At 36.1% G+C, this 19264-nt stretch overlaps 1 protein-coding gene across 2 annotated transcripts in view; it reads left to right on the forward strand.

Moving 5' to 3' along the window:
* Positions 1-19264, forward strand: part of LOC113110386 (rab GTPase-activating protein 1-like) — a 75430-nt gene that overhangs the window by 32545 nt on the left and 23621 nt on the right. For both annotated transcript variants that reach the window (XM_026274572.1, XM_026274573.1), the window contains 8 exons: positions 756-904; positions 2952-3062; positions 3371-3437; positions 4978-5080; positions 6193-6362; positions 6527-6695; positions 6877-6970; positions 11434-11584. In XM_026274572.1, coding sequence (XP_026130357.1) covers positions 756-904; positions 2952-3062; positions 3371-3437; positions 4978-5080; positions 6193-6362; positions 6527-6695; positions 6877-6970; positions 11434-11584 — 1014 coding nt within the window. The remainder of the gene's footprint in view (positions 1-755; positions 905-2951; positions 3063-3370; positions 3438-4977; positions 5081-6192; positions 6363-6526; positions 6696-6876; positions 6971-11433; positions 11585-19264) is intronic.

Genomic DNA, 19264 nt, shown 5'->3' on the forward strand with positions numbered 1-19264 from the left:
TCTTGTTTTTTAGAATTTGTTCTATGATATCAGAGATGCTCATATATTAAAATGTAGCATTCATAAGAATAACAAAAATATATATTTTATATTTTCTAATATATATTAAGCTATGTTTTTGTAATTCTTATGATGTAACACACATTCTACAAATAAGCAGGCCACCTAACTATAAATATTTATTGCACAAAACTATTAAAGCCATCATAAGTAAAACTCAAATGCAGACAGGAACAAAACCACTTATGCATCCAAGATTCAACATTATGTGCATTCAAGTGTTTATAGCTGTTAAGTAATGTTTAAACCACTAAATACTGTATATACACACATATTTGGGTGTCATGGTGGTGATTAGTTTAAAAGATGAAACTGTTTTACTGTACTGTACACTGAAGTGTTGCAATTTAGATTTTGGAGAATTGAGATTTGCTATGTTTTGAAAGCACTGTTGCAAAAAACGTTCACTAAATGACTAGTTGATTGTTGGTGGGCCAGTCAACCATCCGGACATGTACCGATTGTGTGTGGAGCTAAATGTTAAAATAGCAGGGATGCAGCTGTCAGGTGTATTTCTGTGTGTGTGTGTGTGTGTGTGTGTGTGTGTATGTGCGCGCGCGCTAATGAGTGTGTTGATAACCTGAGAACAGTCCGACAGTGAGTCACTGTAACACAGCCTGTGTCACTGGTGACTGTTTTGACTCCAATCACTAAGTTGTGTGTGTGTGTGTGTGTGTGTGGGTTCGTCTCTGCAGGTCAGTCGAATACTCTATAGCTTTGCCACAGCTTTCCGCCGATCAGCCAATAAAGCACCGCTCTCAGCCAAGGCTTCGCCAGACAGCGACGTCTTCACCTTCACCGTCAGCCTGGAGATCAAAGAGGATGATGGGAAGGGCACATTTAGGTGAATCACCTTGCTTCTCTCCCTCCATTAAAGTTGATTCAGTTCTCCCGCACATATCTGAATTTAACCCCAGCGCTCTCGTCTCTAACTGAATAATTCAATTAGGTGTTATTTTCTGCTATCCAGCCTGAGGAAGTGAGGAAATGATCAAAATAGCTGAATCTGCAGTTCCTCCACTTCTTTGTCTCTTTTTCTTTCTCAGAAGTGTTGACACATGCTTCCTTTCATTTATCATGCCTTATTTCTTCTGCCCTACACAGGGTTCTGTTAACATAGACCTGCACTGGAAAGATCTCACTTCAAAGGAAGCATATACATTGTTGACTGTAAAAACAAAACAAAAAACAGCACTGCCCAGTGTAACAAGCATTGGCGTACAGGACAACACCACAGCTCCATATTATAATGTTATATATATATATATATATATATATATATATATATATATATATATATATATATATATATATGCAGGGTGTTTAAACCACATTTTTAATGCTGCACAGATAAGTAGAAGGGCTAAAGTGACCAAAATAATTGCAGATGTCTCCATCAGTGTGAGTTTGATGCTCCAGACAAACTGTTCAAGAGAAGCCATTCAATGGGGGTAAACGTGAAAAGACGTGAAATAAAGTGCGCACATCTGTAATAAAACGTCCCTCACACGGCTCCAGTGGGGTGAATAAGGCCCCCCTGAAGTGAATCCATGCATTTTTGTAAGATAAATATCCAAATTTTTAAACATAATAAACACTTTTTTCTTTTTCACTTATACTGACTGTGGGACGTGAAAGACGTACAAGCGAATGATGGAAGACGAATGCGTCATGTATGCGTCTGAGAAATGTAGGAACAAAGGAAACAAAGTTACCTTAGGAAAACCAGTCTCCGCTTAGCTTATTTTAAAATCAATCAATAGCCTGACGTAATTCTTCATCTTCATATAACGTTTGTCAACATATTAAAACACATTACAAAAACAATAGGGAATTTGATCAAGGAATATCATTAAAACGGCTTTTAAAAACATACTTCGTCATGTAGGCTATATCATCTAAAAAGAAACAAAAACAAAAAGAAAGACAGGACCTAAGGTGTTTCCATCCAAAGTTGCGAATTTAACAAAATTGGAAAATCACATAAAACATTTGCGAACAAGAACTGTTTCCATCCAACGCATTCAAGAGAATAAACTCGTCACTTTCTGTAAAAAAGGCACTAAATATCAGTAAGAAAACTAGTAGAACTGAATGTAATAACTTTCATATATGTTAAGTTACTTGCGCCTCAGAGCGAGCAGACGAAACACAATAAAATAAAGATTTAAATGCAAAAGGCACGAGAGTCGACTGTTTCTGTCAGTGGTGAGTTTTAATTTAGAATGTTTGTGATATCCTAACAAGGAAAGTAGGCTAATGTTGTGTTTAAATGTGTTGCAACTTGTTTCAGCAACTTATTATAAAAACCTAGCAGTCAAATGCGTGAGTAAAACGTTGTTTATATTTGAATTTAAATATGTCTATGAAAGATTGTTACTGTACTGTGATGAAAGAGTATCACAATGCTGAAAAACTTTTTTGATTTGTTTGATTTATTTATTTTTACATGATTTGATATCAAAATAATGGACAAATGTTGTTTCTTGTGGCTTAAACCGACGCGGATCAGTAGCGGACTGCAAACGCGTCCTGTGTGAAAGCACAATGAGTCCGTGCTGCTTCAGCACAACATTCGTAACGCACACGGACTGCAGACGCACTGCAGATGGATTATATGTGAAACAGGCGTTACTATTAATAAGCAGCAAATCAGGAGTTTATTGAGAATTGAATAAATATATAAAAAAATAAAGTATGACCAAAATGTTTTACTAAAGTAATGAAATCTGAAAAATGGGAATAATGGGAATTATTTCCATCTATAAAATTTGGAGACCCATTGGGAAAATAGGCTTAATAGTCATCAAAATAACTAAATGTTTTAATTTTGAGGTGAAATCTGGACATGTTAGATTCACACAAAACTCCCCTTGTGATTGCGCCAACAGTGCCGTGTCAAAGGACAAGGACAGACAGAGCTTCAAACTGCGGCCAGGCATGGACAAAAAGATTGTGATTTACGTCCAGCAGACGTCCAACAAAGAGCTGGCCATCGAGAGGTATGTGCTTTCCTCAGCGACACGGCTCTCTCCACAGTGAAGACATCCTCGTCTCCCATTACTACCAATAATTTGTTTATTAATAATAAACAAGACATAATACTATCCTTATATTATATTATTAGTATCCTTATATCTGCACTTAAGTGTTCCTCTCGGGCCGTGAGAACATGTAGGTGGATGATGTTGTGTTGAACTGAATACAAAGCTTTTCTGTTTATAAATGTTTTCTCAGGCTCTGCGGTTTTACAGCTGAAATGTGTAGTTCCTGTGCTTCTGTTCTAGTGAGGAACATGTTTGTGTTTCAGGTGTTTCGGTCTGCTCTTGAGCCCAGGGAAGAACGTAAAGAACAGTGATATGCACCTGCTTGACCTGGTAGGTGACGGAAGACATACCTGCATCTCTGGTTTCGAGTTAACTCCATCGATCTGTCCCTCTCTATTACCCTTACCTTTACTTCATCAAGCAATCATTTTATTAAACAAAGTCAAACAAATTTCTTTATACTTAATAGTATCCTAGATTTGAATGAAAATGTGATCACTGTGTAGATCAAAATATAAAATATGCTCTGTAAAAAGATATCCTCTTTAATTTACAGTAAAAAAAAAAAAAAACAGCAGCCGTGGTTGCGAGAGATTCACTGTAAAAGTACTGTGACAGTGTTTCAGGTATATTGGTGTCTGTAAGTTTTACATCATTAATTTATGATATCTAGTGTATTAAGACAAAAGCCTGACAGGGGAAGTAAATAGAAAATGAACCAAATAACTGCAAATCTAACATTTAATATACATTACTCATAAAAGAGAAGAAAAAAATTAACTTAATATAAGGCGTAATCATATTTTGCGGCTTTCTTGGTATGTAATTTAATTGTTTTTCAACATTAATTAATACCATAAATGTTATAGTTTTTACAAAAAACATAAATTGTAAATTATTTTACCTAGAAACTACATATTTTAACAGAGTTAACCAATTCTAAGTTTTCACAAGAATATTACTCTAGTCTACTGGTGCTAGATTTTGAAGAAATGAAAAAAAAACAAAAAACAAAACATAAATATATAGTTATTTAACGTTAAAAAAAGTAAAAAAAAAGTGTCATGTTGAAATAATTTCTAATCCCATCTGAAATGTGAAAATTGTTGTTGAAAATTGCAAAAATTCTCAAAAACGTTTTTTGAGCCCTGAGGGAAAATAAATGTAGAGGCCTGCATCTTGTGAGTTTAAATTTATTTTATCATTTTTTTTTTTTTTTTTTTTTTTTTTTTTACAATTTTACAAGAAGTTAATTTGTTTTAATTTAAAAAACAACTGCAATTTGTTATTGTCAAACACACTTAAGGTTCTTTATTCTAAAGTAATAATAATAATAATAAGTCTGCAACCAAAACAGTTATTTAATTTCAAGGCTCTGGCCAAATCTGTAGACTTTTCCAGGAATATCGTTCACTGATTGTTTTGTAGAATTTTATTGATGACAAAAATCTATTACTGTGGAAATGTGCGTATCTTTCTGTGGCCAGTGACTGAGAAATCTGGCATTAGGGTCAAGCAAGGATGCACAGGGACAAACAGAAAACAAAATGCTTTTTCAGAAATTAAAACGCGCCTGTAGCTCCAAAACTAATCGGTGTAACATTCATATTACCACAGAGTTGTGAAATGGCTTTTGCTTGGCTCATGTGACATTGTCATGGGTCTGAAAGTGTTGTTGTCCATCCAGTTAGTTCTGTAGACCAACTGTATAGCCAACAATCAGCAGTTAGGAGTTTGGCCTGGACTGTCTCCCATTGGTTAATTCACCGCAAACAAAATGTCTGTGAAGTCATGATTATGTTTGAATTTGTTTTTGTTTTCTCCTCTCTTTCTATTGGCTCTCCTCATCTGCCCTCCGCTCATCTCTTAGGAATCAATGGGCAAGAGTTCTGATGGGAAGTCTTACATCATCACAGGGAGCTGGAATCCCAACACTCCTCAGTTTCAGGCCGTGAATGAGGAGACGCCCAAAGGTACAGATCCATTCACATGCTCGGTTTGCAGACTCTGTTCCAAATCATTGTAGACCATGAGTAATTTGAAGATGTACAATTTAGCCATTGTGCTTAACAAAAATCTGGAACATTCTTCTAACTTTAAATTAGACAGGCTCCAAATGTTCAGATTTTCCAAACATTCTATACACATAAAATTCATTTTTATTTAATAATAATAATAATAATAATAATAATAATAATAATAATAATAATAATAATAATAATAATAATAATTATTATTATTATTATTATTGTCATTTATTATTACTATTATTATTATTATTAACAACAACAATAATGTTGTTTATAATAAAAATAGCTAGAAATGTAACAATACTTACAGCTGTATTTGATGTCTCATACAAAGAAGATATATTTTTATTTAATAATTTAATAATAATAATAATACATTTTTCTCAGATTTTTTAAATGGTTTAATCTGGGTTCTATGTATTAAATGTTTTATACAAATAAAGTTTGTTTTATTATTTATTTAATAATAATAATTATTAGAATGTATTATTATTATTAATAACAACAACAATGTTGCTAATAATAATAATAATGTGAACCATTTTAACAATAATTTGAGCTGTATTATATGAAAGGTGTCATACAAATAAAATGTATATGTATTTATTAATAACAATAACAATAATAAAATATAATTATAATTTTATGATAAAAGTTGTAATAACAATGATTATTATTGTTATTATTAACAACAATATTGTCAACAAAAAGGTTCTATACAAATAAAATGTATCATTATTTAATAATGATAATAAAAATAATGATTTTAAGTTTTCCTTATTTTTTTACGTATTTTGTTCTTGATTCAATGTAATTAATATATGAATAAAATATATATATATATATATAAAAATATATAATATTTATTAAATAGTTGTACAAATAAAATGAAAATATAATTTTTATTTAATAATTCTTCTTCCAGTAATATATATTAATTCCTCTTAGACAAAATTGTAGTTCCAGATATGATTGTGAATGACATTACCTCCACTGATATGAGAACGCTGTGATGAGCTTTTAGAACATCTGCTGTTCTTTTACTTGTAACACAGATAAGTTCATGTACATGACGACGGCGGTGGACCTGGTGATCACGGAGGTGGAGGAGCCTGTGCGCTTCCTGCTGGAGACACGGGTTCGAGTGTGCTCACCCAACGATAGACTCTTCTGGCCCTTCAGCAAACGCAGTTACACCGAGAGCTTCTATCTCAAACTCAGGCCGGTGAGGATGAGCTCAGTGTAGGGCCTCTCTTTTTAACCGACTGATTTGCTAAAGAACCAAAATCCTCATGTTTTGTCCACAATGTCACATTTTCGCTTTTGAGACCGCATTCAAATTCACAGTGTATAACTCAGTATTTCACAGTCCCTTTACTCTGCTCACAGATGGAGAACAAGGAGAGGAAGAGCAACTCAGACACGCTATATGAAGTGGTGAGTTTAGAGAGCGAGACCGAGAGAGAGAGGAGGAAGACCACTGCGAGCCCTGGCATCCAGTCATGCGGCTCTCACAGCTCTACGGTGCCCTCACCTCCTGAGGATGATGAGGAGGAAGGTGAGCGGTCCTCAGCTCTCATTCATATCATCATGTAGTTCTTCTTTGAAAATCCCCCAGCAATTCATGGGTTTGTCATCTGTGGAGATTTTTGAGATCGTATATATGTATATGGAGATTTTACTGAACCTTGGAAGCTGGTAGCATCTCTCTCATTCTTTCTCTCTCACTATCCTCCCAGATAATGATGAGCCGTTATTAAGTGGATCTGGAGACGTGTCGAAGGAATGTGGTGAAAAAATTCTGGAAACTTGGGGAGACTTACTGTCTAAATGGTGAGTGCATTGAAAACAAAAAAGAAAAAAGGCTCAGGGTTTGAACCAGAAAAAGGTAGGGAATTTTGTTAATTTTCCTGACCGACAACTGATTGTTCGTTAATCGAAAAAATTCTAATGTTAAATTAGGTTTAAATTAAATTAGAACTTGGTGCATGCGCAAATAGCAGCAACAAACATCAGAACTACAAGGATTCATCACATCACGCATCTGCAGCGCTTCTGTGCTAGTAGAAAAACAGAATAAAGCAACATAAAAGGAACAAAATAAATAGTCCTACACTAAATATATTTCACTTAAATAAGAACATAGTAACAAAAACTGTACAACAATCTACACAGAGTTCTGTTTAATTTTTGTGACTGCTTCACAAGTTCAAAAAAACAGAGAAGGCTGAAAGCGCACCCTACATTTTTCTTTATTTTACAAAAGCACAATGTTTAAATGAGTATACACAAATAGTTTAATATTGTCTTATATATATCATCTGGCCAGGTCATCTGGCTAGTAGGCCAAATAGAAACAGGAAATGGTGCTACTGATACTCATTATCATAAGATTGGGCTACTTGTGTAAGAACAGTGAGAGAGCGGTTCGACGATGTGAATTGATTGTAAAAGCACCACATTTTTTGATGTGTTTAAAGTTCAAAAGAACAGCATTTAGATAAAATAGTAATCTTTTGTAACATTACAAATGTCTTTGCTGTCACCTTTGATCAGATTAATGCATTCTAATTAGCTCTCTTTTATAGAGTGTTAATTTTAGACCCAAGTGTAAATTTATGCAGCTTTTTGCTAGAAAAATTAGACTTTGAGCTGCAATTCTGTTGTTAACCAAGCCATGGGTTGGATGTGAAGCTTGGCAGATTCCCGTAGAGATTAATTGCTTCACATTAGCATATGCACATTTAGATTAGAGGTTTTCTTGTCCGCCTCTTTCTTCTTGACACTGTTGAACTGCTGCTGTATGCCTTTCTATGCAGGGAAATGCTAAAAAGTACTAAAAAAATGCCGAAAATTAAGAGCTTCCCGTCCCACACATTCTTTTTTTCTGTCTCCCACCAAAAAATATCTGCACACACACACACACACCATTTCTAATTTAAGAACTCATTCATGGGAGGGAAATGAGAGAGATATTTTAATGTGGAGCTCTAGAAGAGAGCGCTAGAGAGACTCGGGGATGGGGAAATGATCAAATTCAGATAAGGGTCTTATTAAGATTATTTCCCGCTCCTATTACTCTTATTGTTGTTAATCAAAACCTCGAGATGAATTCAATTAAAAATCCCAGGAAATTAATTATAGGCTTGCGACTGTCTCTGCACCCTGAAGAACACAGCTGTGTCTTTGTGTGTGAGCTGTGCTCAAATCTGCATCTAGTCCCTACTTTTCCTCCTCTTTAAACCCTTGGCTTTCCTTATTCAGAAGCAGAGATTTACGGTTGGTCTGTTTTCATATGAAGTGACTTAATGTGCTGTGTATCTAAGACCCTTGATTTAAAGGCGAGGTATTTTTCAAACCACTTAACTTTTAAGAACTAGTTTTTGTTTATGTTTTAGTAGTACTTATAATTGTTTGATGTTAGCACTTCCTGGTTTAAGAACATTGGCTTTTAGCGGCTGGTGCAGATTGCATTAATAAACACATTAGCAGTTTCCTGACTACAGACTTTGTATTTGCAAAACACATCTCCTGCTTATGACAGTATAATATCATGTCATAAAAGCAATGTGTTGCACTGAACAAAGGTCTTCTTATTGGAGGAAACAGTTTGCAGTAATAATCCCAATTGTGTTTGTCAGTTTTGAGAGATTGACAGGATAATGTCAGTGGTAAAAATCCCTGAGGGAAACGGTTTCTGCATATTACAACACAGTGAAATTATGCACTTTCCTTTTAATCAGGAAAGAAAATGGGCACCAGTGACATTTAAGACATTCCATAAACAAATACAAATATATGCTGGTAAACTTGCCGACCACATTCAGAGATTTACGCCTCTAGCAGGTAAGGATTGTTTTATTTAAGCCTCTCCTTTAGTAAGGTCCTATGGAATAAATTACACACCAGAAGCTCACTTTTATCTGTGTGGCAGGCCGAGTATCACTAATGCCATACTCTCTATATGGTCTCGAGGAAGTCTTGGGGAAGACTATCAGGCTTGCAAGTCAGAAGCAAGATTATTGTAGTAAACTAAAACTGAAAGTATAATTCAAACAAACAAAAATGATAAAATAAAAAATAAATATAAAATAGAATTTGTTATTTGGGTTTATTTCAATATTCCATTTGTAATTTTAATTTACTTTAAAGCTGCGGTAGGTAACTTTTGACGCTCTATCGGTTAATAAACAGAACTGCTTGCGTCTTGCGGAAGAACATCGTACCCGGAACTACTTCTCTCTATTTATGTCTATGAAGAATCACAAAGGTACTGGGTTACTCCGCCGCGGTACCCCCAAAGCAATCTAAAATAGTTCGAATATAAACACTTATTATAGGTGCACCGTAGTGGTTTAGGACAAGCTAAAAACACGGTTTGGGAAATGGATTCATGGTGTACTTGCTTATTATATACAGTTTTCTACATTTTGAACACAAACAAAGTTACGGACCGCAGCGCTGATTGGTTGTTTCTTACCGGGAGCGATGGAGTTTCTGCAAATGGCAATAGGACCACTGGGAGGAGCCAGAGGAGCTTGATTTTTTTCACAGATTATCTGTCTCATACTCTACTGTCAGGACATATTGACAGGTTTAATAAATATGTAAAAAATATATTTTTACAAAAGTTACCTACAGCAGCTGTAACTTGATTTACTAAAAAAAAAAAAAATTATATATATGTATATATTAGGGCTTGGCGATATGGCCTAAAAATAAAATCTCCGATTTTTTTTTTTATTCGATTTATGATTTTTTTCTGATTTTCCCCCCTACTTAAGGAAAGCAATAAGTACAAACAGCAGACAACTTAAAGCAAATTTTGCTTTTATTTAATCAAAAGTAGGGCTGCTCAATTAAGCCGGTTCTCTAATCAGCGGTTTAAATTCCATCAGGTGCGTGATTTCACATCGAGCAGCTGTTACTACACAGAGCCGTTGTTAACTGACAAGATGCACAAATAAACGCTGAAAATGAAGTGGTTTTGACATCTTCTCAGTTATGGCTCCTTGTAGTAACAGCTGCTCGATGTGGCTTTTCTGATGAGATGCGCATTAACGATCGGCCGATCGTGATCGGAGCAGCCCTAATCAAAAGCAAGACAAATGTAACCCCCATTTTCATATTCGGCTGGGACTGCTGCTTTTGACTGCGATGGGCTTTAGGCAGCGTGGGGTCGCAGCAAACCCATACCAGTTCCAAACAACAGATGATTTTATTCCTTTCTTGGGAACAAACTTCCAACTCTCACCGGTAGCCATGTTGTTGCTTGCTGTTTTGTGTGTGCTATGATGTTGTTGTTGTCGCTTGCCATACTGCCATGTGAAACTAACGGTACGGAAGCTCCGGGGAGCCAAAAATGCGCCATTACACAAAAACTCGAACTACTTATTTTTTAAATCGCCTGTAACAAAAAATTCGAATTAATTCATTAAATCGATTTTTCGACCAGGCCTAATATATAATATATCTATATATATATATATATATATATATATATATATATATATATATATATATATATATATATCAACATTTGAGAAATTCTTCGAAACATCATCTTTTGTCTCCTACAGAATATTCAAATATTTGTTTTGTCTTGTTTATTTTATTGTGAAGTGTGTGCACAGGAAAAAAGGTCTATTGTCAATAGTGTAGCCATGTATGAAAAGGCGCACATAGAAGTCAGTTTAAACCAAGCAGCCCTCTATTGGTCAATGCGACCAACTTTTTAACACACATGGACTTCACTTGAAATGACTGGATTTCACTTGTGAAATTTCACTGGATGGTGTGACCGAACCTGTGTAAAAGGTGTAAAGCATACAAAATCACATTTATTTTGTGTTCAAGGGTTAGTCCACCATAAATTTTGTCATTAAGTACTTACCATCATGTCATTTTAAAACTGTAAGACGTTTGTTCAAATATTTTTGATGAAATCGAAGAGCTTTTTGACCCTGCATAGAAAGCAACACAACTACCACTTTTAAGCCCAAAAAATGTAGTAAGGACATCATTAAAATAGTCCATGTGACATCAGTGGATGTGCTGCGCAGAAGAATGCACATGCTTACATCATGGTACTCTCATGAATGGCGGTGGATTGACTCGAAACAGAAGAAATCGGTGAATAAAATAATTATTTGTGTTTTCTTTGCACACAAAAAGTATTATCATAGCTTTGTAAAAGTACGGTTAAACCACTGATGTCAAATGGACTATTTTCATGGACCATCATAAATGGAAGTACTGTATTTAATTTATAACCATGAGTTGTAATGTTTCATCAGGCATCTGAACCTGGCTGTGCGACCCAAACCGCTCCCGGCGCTGGTGCGCAGTGGTGTCCCAGAGGCCTTGAGAGGGGAGGTGTGGCAGCTACTGGCCGGATGTCATAACAATGACCATCTGGTGGAGGAGTACCGCACACTCATCACTAAGGTACACCTACAGTTCCTATCCTCCACTTCAGTGCACCAGAGGCACATTTGATGACATAAGGCAAAGTAAAGGATTGACTCCAATGCATCTTCTCCATTATCAGTGGATCAAAACATTTGGAACATTTATCACAGTTAATTATTCATATAACTGTTTTTTCAGTCTCTAACCTTAAGTATGCCTTAGGCCTTGTTTTTTTTCGTGTCTAGCGTATTGTTTCAGTTGGCTTCAGTGGGAGTGCTGCGTTTGTAAAAACGTATGCGTCTATTTCACGCTAAGCACGGCACTTGTCACAAAGAGTTTAAAAAAGTTCAAAGTAAAACGCAGCACTTGCCAATGTCACCTTTTACTCAGCCGTCCAATCACAGTGAAGAAGGGGCAGGACAAATGTCACGCCGACATAACATCCTACTGTGCAACAATAGAGAAGTTAATATTGCTTGTCTCATGTAGTATTAATGTCTGTATCAGATGGCACCCACAGACCACCATAATAGTGATATGAACAGTAATGCTTAAAAAAACATTTAATTTGTGATGCATCAGGCACGCTACTGCCACAGACATTCTGTATTATAGCAAACAAAGTGTTTCAACTAAAAGAAACGTTTTGCCTGTAAAGAAACAGATTCAAGCATTCAATGACCCCCATAGTATAAATCAATATAAACTTATACGTGTAGTGTGTCTTTATATACACATAATAAATATACACCGTACACACACATATATTATATGAACAAAAACTTTTATTTTGGATGCGATTAATCACGATTAATCAATGCAAAGCACTACTTTATATGCTTTAGACATGGTTTTAGCTAAAAATCTTCTCTAAGCATTTTAAGGAAGATAAAAGTCAGCTACATCTAGAATGGGCTGAGGGTGAATAAATTAACTGCAAATGTTCAACTTTTGGGTGAACTATCCCTTTATACGTTTGTGTGTAACTTGTCCTGCACCATCTGTTTTGTAGATATGAATGATACCCAATAACCAGCTTGTGTTATGTTATGTTGTCTGACTTATTAAATTCCTTTGAGAAAGTACATTGTGATAAATTGCAAGAGTATCACTAATATTTTTAGAAGAGTTTACCAGTTAAAGAAGATGCATGTCTTTGTGTATTTACAATATGCTGATCACTTGCAGAAATATTCCACTATCAACGTCTTTTCCAGAATAGAAGCTAAAACAGAATCTTGACCTTTTAGAAGCCAATTTATTTGACTGATATGTAGTCCAGAGGGCACTGGAAATTTTGGAGAAAGAGAATAGGGGTGGGATAAGTTCATGTTGCAAGCCAGCCTCAAACCTTATCCAAATAAACACTACAGCTCAATGCATCATGTCTCCAAAAAGCATTTTTGCAAAATTGTTTGCCTTAAATTTAGTGCATATTTTAGCTTAATATTACCAGCAAATGCCCATTCAGATATGTAAGGCCATCTTTTAAGATTCTAAAGAATTTGGTTTGGAAGAAAAAACGGAGTTTCTCGGAAAAAGCTATAATTACATCTCCACTGTACAAGGACGGAGAGAGTGCATAAAACACACTTCGTAATATTCTGCATTACTCAGTTTGGAACGAAATGGCCCAGAGTTCCTGAGAGCTGCTCGATAGTCTAGTAATAGCAGAAGCATTTTATACGATTAGCAGTAGCATTGGATTGCTAATGTCTAAGTAAAGTGTATTACAAAGCAGGACTCGACTACAAAGACTTGTTTCTTTCTCAGACCTTGTTGTCTATTCGGAGCCTGAACGTGTAAATGTAAAGTGACTTCTTTGTTTCATTATGAATTCATGCAGATGTTAGTCTACTACATCTTTTGTGTGTTGCGAACTTTCAGTTTTGTAACTTGGTGTTTTTCATTCTAGAGTGCTGATTCTGTGCATCCTTCACTTTAGAGAACATAAATAAACCAGCAGCAGCATCATATATATTCGCTGTAACATCCCGTTTAGCAATTCTGCGTGCGAACTCTGTACAGTCGTGCTACTTGACCCCAGGTTTTTACCCGAGGGAGGCCCGTCAATGTACTGCATCTTGTCAGTCATTTCAGCATGTCCCCAAGGTTCCTCACAGTGGTTGGGATATTTTCATGAAAACAGGAGCTTTACTGCGCTGAAGTCTCGGCCTTTTCCCAAACAACATTCAAGAGCACTATTCTCAGAAAGCAGCCTGTGCCTTAATGTGTTTTGTCTCTAATGTAAAAAGCTGGTTGTCCCTCGTAAAGGTCTTGCTCTTCACTGCACTTCACAGTGTTTATTGTGGCTTCCTTTATCCTGTGTGACTAGAAAAGGCTTGAACTTTACCCCCTGGGTGTAAGTAAAATCCTATTTGTGATGGCTAATTTTACTGTTGATTTAGCAACTATAAATTTTATTTCAGGGTATTTTTTATACAGAATTATAACGTAATTGATGATATTAAATAGCTATCTAATTAAAAAAATAAAATAAACATGAATTGGCCTTGACATCGAAGTGAATAAAGTGTTATAACGATCTGCCAGAATTTCAATGGTGGTGTATTCCTAATAAAAAAAAAAAATGTCATTATGAAATAATTAAAAAATAAATATGACTGGGGAGAAATATTTAATGCTGGTAATTGGCAGGTGTGGCAAAAAGTTGTACTTAATTTTGGACATCAATAACACTAACAGGTTAATTTTCCTGGAACGTCCATGGAACAGACATAGCCGTATTGGGGGCAAAGGCTTTTTTTGTTAGTTAAGCTACTTGGTCACAGTGATTTCACTGGGCACAGCCATGTCAGCTGTCATTCTGTAAAGAAAACATCCCGCAGCACTGAGGTCCCAGGTGGCTACAAGATGTTCCTCTCTCCCACCCACCACAAAGTCCAAATAAACTTGATGTGCACACTGAGTTTGTGTGAGATTGTTAGGACAACAGCCGTGCTGAGCAGCTCCTGCACATATAGCTTTGTTTCATAAGCCATACCGAGCCAAACAAACCAACTTTTGTATCTTATTCTTCAGAGAATGCTGCCAAAATGTAAACTCGTTCCTTTTCCACCATTTATCTCTATTATGTCAAAGTTTTGTATGTCTTGTACACAAAGTGTAATTACATGAAAACAGAACAGTCATAATATCCATGGAAATGTCCTGATCCAATTCTGGCAACGCTGAAGACCGGCACATGTTTATGCAGCGATCCAGAGTTATCATTTGTGTTTAAGAAGAATTGCTCATGACAAGAGCAGGTTTTGCCAGCTCTTTCGACACGTGGAGTTGAATGAATACTGTGAATGCTCAAAGATTTCTTTGTTCAGAATTTAGGAAAAAATGCTTGTTTAAAAAAAAAAAAAAAAGATCGCTGCAGTTCTGCAGTTTTCTCTGGATGGTCAAATCCACAGTGTGGCACCGATTAAGAGAGGAGGAATACTTCGAAACCATAACCAGCTTCCTAGAAATAATCTGGGTTTTATATCATATATATGCCATTTTATAGCCTATCCTAAATCTTTTCCCATCTTACTGGAAGAGCATGCAACTTTGGATTGGTTATAATATCTATATAATGCTCAAAGTGCATTATCAAGCAAAACTCATTTTTTAACAGAATAAGTAAAAACATAAGCCTTTTTGCCATTCATATTTTCTCAAAATTTACATAGAAATTTTATATTTGAAAAATAATAAAAAATTATATGAATAATAAAGCAGCATTGCTTTACAAATGTATCATGTATTATTTATTGCATACTAATATTTTCTATATTTTCAAATCTCATGACAATTCATACACCTCATTTTATGAGGTGGCTAATTCGTATGAATTTGTACTACCTCATGCGTGAAAATTCATAAGATTTTCGCAAAATCTTATGTATTTTACAAGTTGCATAATTTGTATTAATTTGTGCAATTGACCTTCACGTAACCCTACCCCTTAATTACCTGTCACTGGGGTCTAGACAAATCATACAAAATCGTAGGAGCAAAGTTGTAAAGCTTTATACGAATTATCCACCTTGTAAAATACGTATGAATTGGTCGTTTTTCTGTAAACTGGTATCGGCCCAATACTGCACTTCTGTACTCATACTCATAAAAATGCCCCGATACTAAAAGCCGATATCTACACAGCATGTGAACAGAGCTGTGTCCAGAAAAAGAAACACTGACAACAGAACAACAGAGTAGAATGAAGTTATAAGAGATTAAGGATGTCTATGAAGTACATGCAAGTAATTATTATAATGTTAAACATTTGTAACTGACGCCTGTATAGCGCCTGTTATAGATCGGTTGGATATGTAAAAAGCATGCAAGAAAAACTGTGCACAAGTTACTAAAGTTATTTGACGGTGATGAGAGTGAGAGAGAGAGCAAGATGAATTTTGATTAAAACTAAATCGTAAATATAAAACAAACAAAAACGATATGGGCATTCACTATAAACAACATTTATTATAAATGTCAAGCATACACGATTAAATTATTTTAGGAAAATGTTTTGTGTTTACAGTATTATTGAGCTTCTGCAATGGAGCAGCTCTAATGCACCCTTAAAATGAACAGTGAAAGTAACAAAAGCTTACACAATACATTTTAACAGGTATAATTACGTGTGGAAATATCTGTTTGCTAAATGAAGCCAACTAACATGATTTTTCTTCTTCTTACTATTATTATTATTATTTTGTCTCTGTACCCAGCATTGTAAAAAACAAACAAAAAAAACAGAGACATGCTGTGAAAGTACAGGTATTGGTATTGGTATCATCGAGTACCAAAAATGAAACTATTGGTATCGGACTCGTTCTGAAAAGAATGGTATCGTTGCATCCTTAGTATTTTATTTAATATTCTCATAAAAAAACAACATTTTTACATGCATTGTATTTTTTTTATATTGCTACATTTCCTTACACATGCTGTATTATGAGAGGGTAACCTGACTGCAACCTTCACTAAGATGACTCAAAGACAGCCTTTATAGCGAGGCCTTGATGAAAGGTCTTGTTTCCACTCATCTAGTTATCACAGACCTGCACTTTTCACTGTCTGCCCTCCTAGTGCTCTAACTCTGATAGAAGAGGGCTAAAATGATCCCTCATAGGCTTTAAGTCAAACCTACACCACAAACCACACGTTCCTCTCACGTAATTGCATTATTAGTAATTAATTAGTTTTCTTAACCTTATAGCCAATTCAAAAGCTGCAGCTGTCTCTAATATTTATATATTTTTTTTCAGCAGTGACAGATGTTGAACCAGGAAAGTTGTTGAACTTTATTTTTTGTAACAACAAATCCTCTCTATTTTCCTTATGGTTTGCTTTGTGTGTGCGTGTTTGTGGTTGATGCCTGGGAACCATGGTGATTCATTTCTTAAAAGCATCGCACAAAGAATAGTCATGCTCTCAGAGTTTTGCCATTGTGTTTAATTCAATGGAGGCATTGACGGCCCACATTTCTATTTTGAGTTGTTATCACGGAACTGGCAGGCTGCTCTATAGTTCAACGCTTACGGCAAGTTAAGCAACAAAGTGACATTGATGAAACAGTCTGTTTCCGCTTCCAATCAAATTTTTAGTGAGAAATATAGAATTTCCATTGTTTTGAGAGAAATGCATCCCTCCTAAATATCTAGGCCAAATGGCTGGATTAAGACGAGTGTTGATTTTCACCAGGGCTGGGTCATAAATACAGGACACGTCTTAACATCAGGACTTGAGTGATGACTAGGTTTACTGAGCGCCTTCACCTTTTCCTTGTATTACTCAAGTACCACCACTCTTTCAAACCCCAGTGACTTTTCATTTATTCACACTTGTTGACATGAAAGTGACAGGTACAGTACAAGTGCTGTTAAAATGTGAGGTTTGGACCCTGCTGGTGTTCATGTATGGACAAAAAGACTTGAAACACTCTTTAAAATATCTTCTTCTGTGTTCCACTGAATAAGAGAACAGGTTTGGAATGACATGAAGTTAAATAAGGAGTGAATGATAATAGCTTTAAGTGTTTTAAGTGGTGACTTGCAAATGCAATCAACTCAGTAATGCACTGCAAACTGGCATGGTCTCTGCAGTCAATCCCCATTCACATGGCTCTAGGTCTGTTTTTGTTCATCGAATATTAATGGTAACAAGCATCAGATTTTGGATCCTTGGTTCACTTTGCACCCATCTGCACGCCCGAGCATGTTTGTCGGGCTGCATTTCTTTGGCTCATACTATTACCAGATGTTCCAGTGTCCATAAACACAGATGCAGAGGTCAGACATACACACAGATTTCTCTAGACACTCCTCACACACCACCCCATGCAGTGAATAAAAACAAACGTCTAACACAAAGCCTGGCCTGTTAGTCTGCGGCAGGCTGCACCTCTTCTCACTTCAAGTCCTGGCCTTCTAAACACAGCACAGTAAATATCCGTCTCCGCTCCAGGCATGACTTATAGGGTTAGGTCACCCAAAAATGAAAATTAGGCTGTGTTTTACTCACCCCCGAGGAATCCTAGGTGTATATGACTTTCTTCTTTCAGACAAATCAAGTCGGAGTTATATAGAAAATTATCCTGGCTATTCCACAAACAAAGGCCTCCTGTAGCGAATCAATGCTTTTTTTTTTTTTTTACTACTTTAATCTAGTTTACGCTAGTTTATGCTACACAGAAGTAGCTCTGGGGGGATGACGTATGAGCTTGGCTTTGCGCATGCACCGCTCAGAAGTGAACAGCGGAGAGATCAAAACAAAACAGCGGTCACTAAGTAGAAGTACAAAAGAGGATTTATAAAGAAGAATGTTGGAGGGTTTTGATATACAAACATTGGTTTTCACGAGACTCACCAGCACATGCGCCTATGTCATCCACCCGGAGCTGCATCAATTCGCAACAGGAGGCCTTTGTGCACCCCCATTTCTTTTATGGATGGGGACTTTTTATTTCACTTCTTCTGGACTGAAGCACTGCAACACCCGCTGACTGCAATGATAGAGCTTGGAATAGCCAGGAAAATGTTTAGTGTAACTGGATTCGTCTGAAAGAAGAAAGTCATATACACCTAGGATGCCACTGGGGTGAGTAAAACACAGCCTCATTTTCATTTTTGGGTGAACTAACCCTTTAGCAAAACAGATAACAGATAGTCTTGAGCTCCATTGTGTTCAATAGAAGACCTTTTAAAATGGCACATAGTACCATACTTGTCTGTACCAAAATAGCTTCGCTGCTCTGTGGGATTAATGTCACGCTGAATGGTCTAGACCCAGGGGATTGTACAGGGTTTATGGAGGAAGGCTGTGGGTGGTCTATACAGCAAGGTTCTGGCTGGTTTCTGCCGCAGCAGTGATGTCCATGTTTGTGAGGCTTGTGAGAGTTTGGCTGACTACTGATGTAAAGCTGCTGCCTCACTATATGAAGGGATGAGTATGTGCTGTTTGTGTTTTCTATGTTTTCACAGAGCAGCTGAGTCAGGCTGGACTTGGCTAACACCTTCCCATCACTACAGGGACAGTCTTTCTCTTATCTTCTCCTATTTCTTGTCAATTATGAAAGTATGAAAGTATTCGCAATGCACTTTACCTCTGCAGTGATGGATTGTGATTGATTGTGTAAGTGAAGATGCATATTAAACTGGAAATAAATGTAGGATGGAAATTCATCTGTTGTAATAAATGGTTAGAATTGAGAGGGAT

This window comes from Carassius auratus, chromosome 10, assembly GCF_003368295.1.
Source record: "Carassius auratus strain Wakin chromosome 10, ASM336829v1, whole genome shotgun sequence".
In the NCBI taxonomy this organism is placed as follows: domain Eukaryota; kingdom Metazoa; phylum Chordata; class Actinopteri; order Cypriniformes; family Cyprinidae; genus Carassius; species Carassius auratus.